The sequence below is a fragment of the Pleurodeles waltl genome, chromosome 7 (assembly GCF_031143425.1).
Source record: "Pleurodeles waltl isolate 20211129_DDA chromosome 7, aPleWal1.hap1.20221129, whole genome shotgun sequence".
NCBI classification, from domain to species: domain Eukaryota; kingdom Metazoa; phylum Chordata; class Amphibia; order Caudata; family Salamandridae; genus Pleurodeles; species Pleurodeles waltl.
Window position 1 is genome coordinate 1406532938 of NC_090446.1, and position 9963 is coordinate 1406542900.

A 9963-nucleotide genomic window follows, 5' to 3' on the forward strand; every position below is an offset into this window, starting at 1 on the left:
AAATAGAGTGAGGTCAAAATGGGCTGGACTTTTCTTCCATTTTATTTGAGGTATACAAATTGTGCGCATGTGGTCAGCAAGATCTTTGGAATATCATGGTACTGATAGTTTAGGATTGCACAGAACTTTTTCTTTACTGTAGAATGGATGGCTACAGTTTCTAACAGAATACACTTAAGTTGTTGAGGAGAATATATAGAAGTTAAAATAGTTAACAGGGTGAGAAAGTTTCAAAATGTAGATTGTCAATAGAGAAGTCCTTGAAGCATCAAAGGTTGTTTGTTCTCTTTTAGATCGATCTCAATTACTTGGCTGGATATGTAACAGAGCGATGGAGATGGCAAAGCAATCAGCCCAGTCCTGAGGTATGGATGGTTTCCACTGAACTGTGGGTGATGTTAAGAATATGGCTTTTAAGTTGTTTTAGTTTGCAACCTGCTGTACCACATTTAATATGTCTATGAGATTGAATAGGATACCTCTTAGGTTATTTGCACTCTACTTGTTGGGGAGTTGGAAGTCGCTGAGGGCAGCGAGTTGGATGGATGGGACAATAAGGAGGTCAGCAATTTTATCTATGAAGTGTTAAGTCTGTCCAGGAGGCCCTGGCACACATAGTTGTGGTAAGTGATATTTAAGGAGATCCAGGGATCCAACTGTCACTGCTTTGCTAGTGGTGAACGATGAGGAGTTTTTCTGATGACAGATCCCAAGTGTAGGCAGTGAGCATGCAGAGTGTGATAGCCTGTGGGCACCAGGACATTTAGCACTTAAGGACAAGATGTTTCTGTAATAAGCATGTTGATGTCTGGAGCAGAGTACAGCGGAGCAGAGTACAGCAGAGCATGTGTTGATGGTTTGCAGGCATGTTGTGGTATGTTTGCGTGAGGTTGGATCTCTATGGTGTGCTATTGTGGGTTTGTATGGTATTGGACTGGGTGGAATGAAAGGGGTAGGCAGTGTTTGGTGCTGGACGAGGTACCTGAGAAACTAATAACCTGAAGGACTAGTGTAAGAAAGGCATAATTTCTAGCCCCGTGTTTTTACTGCTCCGAATTATCCCAAATAGGTGACACCCTTACCTTTGTCTGCTCTTTCCTAGGGGAAGTTCGGGAAAAGCAACCAAAATGGGAGACGACACTACCGCTCTGGACTCTGTAATAATTGGCCCATGTAAGTATTTGTTCTGTAGTGACTGTAATGCTGCACGTATAAAATTTCTTACAAAATGTTTTCTACTCCTGAAAAGAAATAAATACATCTAACCTATTACGAACCAAGGCTAAGCAATCTAAAAAAGAAAAAAAACACTGCCACACAAACCATTCAATCTAATCTCGTCAACACAAAACTTTGGTCAGCGGTAAAATACAGAAAAACACCTTCAGCCCGGCCGAAAGTGCGACAATGCCACGCCGCAAATGGGGAATTGTGCTTTGTAAATGCTGTTAATACCTCCGCCCTCTAATACACGGCCCCATGAAGATGTTGCCCACCCTTGGAACACATTATCACTTCATCACGAAGAGCCTACATCTGCGATGTAGGCCTTTCTGACATTCTAAAAAGCCAAGAAGCTCACTCAAACGAGTAAAATACAAGTTCAAAGAACAAGCCTGCGGACAATGCAGAGTTAGAATCTAGCTAAAATTTGCTTTTTTTTTTTTTTTTTTTTTTAAATTGTATTTTATGAACAGGCTTAGACCATAACCCAAAAAAAAAAATCTGAAACATGGGACTAAACATCAACTAAATTGTAAAATCCATAAACAATGGTGTCAGACCATTAAACTAGACAGTTAGCACCATGATCCCACGAGACCTGGTGTAAAAGATCGTGGAACACTGTTGTGAGATGCAGCCCCAGACAGCCAAACCAAGACCTTCAGTGTGAACTCTCACGACCAACTACTATTTCACCCCCAATTAGGAGTGTGGCATTCACAACTGGCATTATAGCACGCCGACGCAGCTTCAAGTGAGGAAACATGTTTAATACTAAAACACCTATTCATATGTTTTTTTTACAGCTCATGTCAACCACCGTAATGGCATTGTATCATTGTGACCAGTTCCAAATGCACGAGGATTGCCAAGTACAAAGAATACGCGCAGACCAGGTTCTGCGAGACTTTGTTATTGTTTGGAATGGTGTTACAATTAATGGATGTTGCTTACAAAAATCGTCAGCCTACTGCATAAATTAGCTTAAGAACCCTTATATAACTTTGTAATGCAACACTTTTATATTACGTAGATGCGATTATGTACACTACTAAAGGCATGATTACTTTGTGAATATTGCATTGGTCGTGGGAGAATAGGCCCACTCAACACCACTAAACCATACAGAAGTAGAGCCCGAGGGGCCAAGGCAAACAAGAGCAAGCTTAGAAACGACTAAACCATTCAGGAAAGGGTTATCCAAATGTTCCACAATGATTATGCAAGCCTAAAGCATGTGACAACACATAAACTTTGCCATTTCAAGTGTTTAAAATGAAAAATTAAATGCCACCAAGACGGTTAAACTGAATAAATAAAATGAGCAAAAGTATACGTTCAAAGTAATGTTATAAAAATAAAAGATACCAACTTCTGGAAGGTTTCTTGTTGCAGTGGGACGATGGTAAGTAGCACACTGGATCCTTGTTGATCCACTCAGTCTGCAATGCTGCTAGCATTCTCTGAGAAGGAGGTTCTTCTTCTGTGCTGGACGTGATCACCATCGAAAATCCTTCCGCAGTCAATTAGATGTGAAGGGTTTCCTTTGAATCCAAAAGGGAGGCTGGTCCAAGGCTTGGCACGGCTTTCATTCATCCATACCTCATGAAGTAGTCACACACATATGTTAAGGACACGTTCAGCAGCGCCTTGGCAGGTTCCAAGGGGACAGCAAGATCCTACTGCCTGTAAAGCAACATTCTGAAAAAATCCTCATCCAAAAGTTGATTCGGAAAGGCACCGTTTACAACTCCAAGTAATGCAGACAAATGCTATAATATACAGTCTTGCACAGGTCAAGAATGTCCAAACTAGGTGTACCCTGTTATACCAGAATGAACGGGTAAACTTTTTTCCAAGCTCAACGAGATCGTCTGCTTGAACAAAAACAAAAGCCTAAAAATCTTTATTAAAAAAATTACATCGACGATAACCCTGCACGCGTTTCCATGAAAAAAAGCAAATAGATGGGGAACCTTAAATTTGTACTCTGCAGATGGCCCACGTTTGAAGAGGTGTGTCCATCTCAGTTAAGCATTAAGCCCACTCGGTGTTTGATTGCTTTTTTTAAGCAATGACCATAGGTCTAGCTGTTGGACAACTGTTGAGGTGGCGGTCTGTCACCAGTCTGCAACTTGAGGAGCCAGCCTAGGTGTCTATAAAGCCTTAACCGAATACACGACCCATTCATTTAGTACCCCTATATAGTCTGACTGACAGGGTCCTAGGGACGTTGTACTGTCCCTGCACTAAGTGCCGCAAACAATTGTGGTCGCCAGCTCCAAGACAAGAACAGTTACCTCACAACTCTGATAGATTGGCTTCAAAGACCAGCTGTCTGGATTATTAGGATTTAACCAATAGGGTATCGGAGGATGCACAAGGTTAATGTGCAGCTGAGGTGATGTTTCCGGTTACAGATAGTCCCCTTAGGGCGGTTGGCCTAACCCTAGAAGCCAGGCACCAAAAATTGTCACAAGTGGGTTACCCTGGCGGCATTGAGTCCGCTTGCTAAGGAGAGATGCAGCCAGTGCAATAAACCCTATTGCTACTGGGGCTGTCCTTGGTCCGAGCAGATTATATCACATGCAAGGGGGGTCCGGAGGCTGTCGTGGAGGTGTACGACCGCGCTTGACACCTATCGGTGATCACGAGCGTGCAGGCCCCAGCTGACCTTTGCGGCAGATCTCCCCGGTATGCGCGCTGGACCAGGCCTCCTTCCCAGACCAGGTACAGGGACACTATCCTCACCGCTGTGAATGCGGGGCCGCGTCGGAGTTCTGCTGCTGATAGTCAAAGGCCACGACCGATCCCTGCAGCGAAGATCCCAGGTGCAGACCTCCAGTCAGAAGCGATCTGTTGGCCGCGATACACCCAGAATGTATTGCAGAGCGGGTGCGCGGCCAGGCCTTTCCCCTGCATTGGGTATCGGGAGGCAGTCCTCGCAAGGGTGGGTACAGGCCTCTCAAGATGCGCTGTTCAAATGCGGCTGCTGCACCGCTCCTGGTCACTGCAGAGGCTCATAGGGCCGATCCGTGCAGCAGGCCCATTACGGGGCGGGCTCGTCTCTTTGGAGTAGGTGTCTTCTCCCTCCTTGGGTGCTGCTCCCTCCGCGGGGCAGGATTCTAGGCTGCTCCGGCAGTGTCAGCTCGGCCAGCGCTGGGAGGGGACTTCCTGCTGCGACAGCCCGGCTCCTGCGGGCGCGGGGGCTTGAGTCCGCGGCGTGTCAGCTCCTGGGCCAGCTGCTCAGGAGGCGGCACGTCGCCCAGGTCTCTGCGGCCTCCCTAACTCCTACCTTCGGCTCTCCCCGGCGTCTCCGCGGCTCCCTGCCTCCCCTCCCCGCTCTCGGGCTCTCCCGGCTGCGATCCACACCCTAGGACGCACCAACACTGGGAAAGGGGGGGTTGCATCGCAACACACAGGGGTCTCGGCACCATTCTCACAGAGGAAATACAAGAGGAAAGCTCTGGACTACGTTTCGTATACAGAACTACACGTCTTCGTGTTTATTTCACTGAAATTACTCCTTTAATGCGCAGTTCATACACCCCTGCTCATCTGCTTCACAGTGAGCTCGCCCAACGCGCCGCTCCATTTATAGTAACGTAAGCAGTTAAACCTCAGAGCTGCCTCGGTGCGCGTTCTCACGTAAATGCGCGCTCTCGTGTTCGTGCGCGCCCGGACAACTAAATAGACAACGACGAGAGACTACGATACGAATCCTAGCGAATGTCAGCCTAGCTCCAGTGCCAGAGTAATGGCGGGACGCACAACACAGCAGCCCGTTGCAGTTTAAGCGTTGGAGAATAACGTGTCATGATTCCAGGCGCCCAGGGTAGTGCACAGCCATATACCACCGCAATCCTATACATGACTTTATGGGGTGCACACGACAAAGCGCGTCACGACCCTGCAAAAAAAATACTGTCAGCCTATGTTTCCTTAAGCCAGAACCTCCAGTAAAGATACATAGTCCGCAGTCTCCGGGTACTAGTCGACAAACCAAGACAGAGATCTGCACTTTCCAAGATGGCGGTCGCAAACACGTACACCTGTTGCGGCTTATTCACTAGCCCAACACCCCCATCAGGACTGAAAGAGGTGCGCACCGCCAGAAACGAGTTTGAGGGAGCGCCGGTGCATTCGAAGTGTCTCCCTAAGAAAGTCCCGGAAAAGAAATTGTGTTACACTGCAAGACCCCCATCACCAAGCATTTCAGTGTTGACGCCCGGCTACGGCTCTGGCTGCCGACGATCGGCAGGAGAACCTATAGACATGCTTTATTAAACACTCGTTTACAACACCCTATTCGACACTATACCTAAATGCTAACTACGAAAGGAAACAGCCCGGGACTCAAATTATTTTAGCGCAGCGAACGTGCGCATGCGCACAATACCCCCGCAAAGCGCGCGCGCCCACCTAGAGCTAAGTAGAAGCGCGAGGAACGCCCCAACCGTCATAGCTCGCGCTCCTTTGCTCTGGCGCCGAGCGGCGCCTTAGCAACAAGTAGCCTATTGGTTCTAACAAGGGGCAGCTTGCACAAGGCACCGACGCACTGATTGGTCAGGATTCTAAGCACCGAAGGCAGTGGCAGTCAACAGCTGATAAACCTAAGGAGGCCATTTGTATTGGCATCTATACGTTTTGCGGAAGCGTCGGTGATCTATGTGCATAAAGATAGCAAATCACAGGTGCTGGTCAATAAGGCTAGTCTAAGCAGTTCAAATATCAGGAGGATTTATTCTGCCGCCGTTTTTATGCACCCCGTTCGCCTAGGAACATTAGAAAAACTGACCATAGGGACCTTAATTTCCCTCTCTCGCCGATAAACGACACTGCAGAACAGAATGTCAAATTCAGACTCAAAGTTCTTGTTACCAAACCGATAGTACTTTTCTTGGGTAAAGGCCAATGCATTGCATACTATATATGTAAATTGGATTTAACAGCATGGGCGCTTCCATAGCTCGTGGGTCTGTTATCTCCGACCTAACTTACCCATGACTTTGAAGTAAAACTGATAAACGCGTTCAGTATTAATTTAATGTCACTGACGGGGCTGAAATCGGAGTTTGGCACCTTGAGAGTCTATCATATTTTTGATGGGCAAAGGATAAAAGTAGGTACCTATGCATATACCACCTCACCAGTACCAGAAACGTGTAAAGCCAGCTACCCCGCTTAGATAGCAAAAATTGCGAACGACCTCTGGAGATTGAGCCTGCTTTATATATAACCTGTCTGATTAAGGTATCAACACTAAAATGAATGTATTAACTTATAGTGCTGTATTTATGTCCTAAATTACCTGTAAGGAAATCTAAACAAGATTTATCAAATCAACAGGCAAAATGAAATTGTTGTTTTGTTTTGGGGTTGTAAGCAACCAAGACTGTAGAAAAAAATGATGCACCCCTATAGAAGAGAAGAGAGCCTGGGATTCGCAGATCTCGAATTGTATTACAAAGCATCTTCACTTAGAACAGCATTTGAATGGTCGCTAAGGGAGACTGAGAAACATTGGCCCCACAAGGAACATGCGTTAATGAGCAGATCAATGTGTGATCTTAAGTGGCTCCCAAAAGCAATACAGACTACCGATGTGTTTTGGAGGTTTGAGATCGAGTGTTAAGGGAAGCTGAATAACTACCCCCATGCACATTTACATCAATCTACCAGCACCACGAGTTCACACCTGAACCAAAAGGAGATACTCCTCAAATTAATGTGGTGGTATAGAGTACCAACTTGCAACTTCCCCTTCTTTAGGAATCATCTTACTCTGATGGATACCTGGAGGAAATTAACCGAACTCGGATGACAGCACGATAACTCTAGTGCAACATTGTGTACTTCTGAGTCCCCCTAAAATCTCTCATAGAGGTTGCAGATGCTTCAAAACCAGGTTTCCAGATTGTACCTGAGCCGGAGGATTTGCAAAAAAGAAAGTCCCGATTTCTTGGTACCTTTCTTAGGCTTATTAGGGAAAGGACCAATAGAATAATGAAACCAACATCCAACTACACACCCAACAAAACTGCATTCCACAATGGTTCAATTAATTACTCGGAAATGTCAAATGGACCAGTTGCAAAAGCAAAACCTTAGAAGTTCAGACTCCCGGTCTTTAGAGTGCATTGAACTCCAGCTTTTACAGCAAAGACTAATTACAATCACTTCACAAATTGTCTGCCATAAACAAATCAACACTCAGTAGGGGGTGGCAACTGAAGAATATCAAGGTTAATGACTGAAAATGTGGTTTTGTGGCACCTCTTCACCAATTAAGTTTCAAGGTTCCTGTGTCATTCTAAGGCAGACTCTGGCACATCTACAGTTCACGTACGTAGTCCAAAGGTAAAGACAAGTGCTCTATTAAACCTCTTACAAATTATGTAAAAATGCTCCTCTACCACTATGATAGTGCCTGGTGATTTCAGGGCCTATTTACATGAGCCTGACATTCTAAACTCTTTAAATCTAGTTCCATCTTCAAATCCTATTTTTTTCCTAAAACGATGACTACTCAAATTTTGTATGGGCGAATTACTGCTGATATGCTTATTGCCTCAGATACTCTTTTGGACGGCCAAGTAACCGACTTTCAAGGAATCAGAAAGATTCACTGTTTGTTCAACAGATGGGCGTGATGTGCACTGCAGGAGCGTTAATATCTAAAGACAAGAGGAGACTTTTAGTATTCTTTTTGTACAAAGTCTTGCACCTAACCTCTGATATTGTATATGATATACCTTTTGACAGTCCATATATTTCCATCTCACTGTGGTTGAATGAAACTCCTTGTCTTGCTATAGCTGAACACAATTCGAGTTATTATGTATTTCTTGCCAAAGGAACTACTTTCAAAGTTATACAATAAAATTCTGTGGTTTGAATTCCTTTCAAAGTGATTGCTTCATAAACTGTAATATACAGATGTAGGTTAATATCATGTAAGTCACTGTTGCCTTCATGTTCTATCACTTGCCCATTGGGCCAGTCACAGCTCCCTAGCTGCTTCATGGCCCTCCTGTCTGCTGCTGACAGCTCCAGCCGCATTCCTGAGACTGACTGCGACAGCTCAGCCTGCATTCCTGAGCCTGATTGTGACAGCTACACCCACATTCCTGAGCCTTATTGCGACAGCTACGCCAGCAATCCTGAGCCTGATTGCGTCTGCTGACTCCCCTGCTGAAATTTTCGCTCTCTCCCCAACCCCTCCCACCTCCCAGGACATATTATGGAGGCCGCAGCCTCACAGTGGGTGCGCAGCTGGCTTGCCAAAGGCATGCCCGTCTGCACCCCGCACCCCTGCGAGGACCTCTGGTCCTTCCACCCCCATTGCTACACCACCAAGGAGCTCCAGACCCTGAACATCGGACAACGCATCAAAAGCTGCTTGCTGCCTCCCCATGCTCACCCAAAGGACCCTTCACCTGCCTATACTGCCATTTGTCCGGCAACCCAGGCTCACCTGTGCGCACTAATGCCTACACTGCACCCACATAGAAGACTACGAACAGCCAAGCACCACTCCGGTGTTTCCTGCTAAACACCCACTCCTTATGCAAACATGTCACAGAATTCTGGGACACTATCACGACCTGGACATCACCTTCATCACCGAAACATGGTTAACACCCTCCTCACACCCTGACATCGCCACAGCCACCCCTGACGGCTATAAGATGATACACAAGACCGCAACAACAAACATGGAGGGGGCATTGCCATCATCATCAAGGAAACAATCCAATTCACCATCACTGACGATTAACCAATGCCCCTCATGGAGCTCCTCAACTTCCAACTCCAGACTGATGCCAACACGATGAGGCAAGCACTCTCGCATACAGACTCCCTGGGACCACGCCCAGCCTTCTGAAATGCAATTCCATCCTCATCACCCCCTCTTGCCAACGACCCCTTCCACTACGTCCTACTCAGCAATTTCTATTTCTAGCTGAACAACACCCACTCCACTTCCCTCATAGAGAACCTCAGCAACATCGGTGTCGGCCAACTGGTCACCAAACCCACGCACAAAGCCGTCTTCACTTCTAGCAACAGAATCAGTTTTACCCAAATGAACTCATCTGGACCCACCACGTCATAGTCCACTTTACCATCTCCAGTTCCCAGCACACCACCTCCAAGGACCTCAGCACCCCCCCACTGAAGCTGGGGCAAGATAAGACCCCTATGAGCACAGGCCTGAGGCACTGCACAACCCGAGCCCACACCAGACCTCGACCTCAACCAGACGGTCCAAAACTTCACCACCTGGATCACCAAATCTGCCGACAGAGTCGCCCCGCTGAAACCAGCTAAAACTAACAACACCTCCAAGCCAGCGAGATGGTACACTCCTGTGCTCAGAAACTCCAAATGCAACTACTACCAACTCGAGAAAGAATGGCGCGTGACCTAGGACCCCTCCGATAGAGCCACCTACAAAGCAGCCCTCAACAACTATCACCACCACAAGGCGGCAAAAAGAGCAGCAATCACTACCTGCATCGACATTGCAGCCAACCACATGAAATAACTCTTCAGAATCTTCAAGGAATTCTCTAACCCAGTGGCTACAGAAACCACCATCCACCCATCCCAGGAACTCTGCAACACCCTTTCAGACTACTTCAAGCAGCAAGACCTTATACAACAACAAATCCCCCACCCCCACCCCCACCTCCAGCCTAGACAACATCTCTCAAGCAGTAAACACCAGCCACA

General features: G+C 46.7%; 1 protein-coding gene across 1 annotated transcript in view; it reads right to left on the reverse strand.

The window, feature by feature from the left end:
* LOC138246416 (dual specificity tyrosine-phosphorylation-regulated kinase 1B-like) overlaps positions 1 to 4860 on the reverse strand; it is a 307149-nt gene extending 302289 nt beyond the window's left edge. The window contains exon 1 of the mRNA XM_069201019.1: positions 2597 to 4860. Coding sequence (XP_069057120.1) covers positions 2597 to 2729 — 133 coding nt within the window. The 5' untranslated portion in view covers positions 2730 to 4860. The remainder of the gene's footprint in view (positions 1 to 2596) is intronic.
* Positions 4861 to 9963: the final 5103 nt, after the last annotated feature.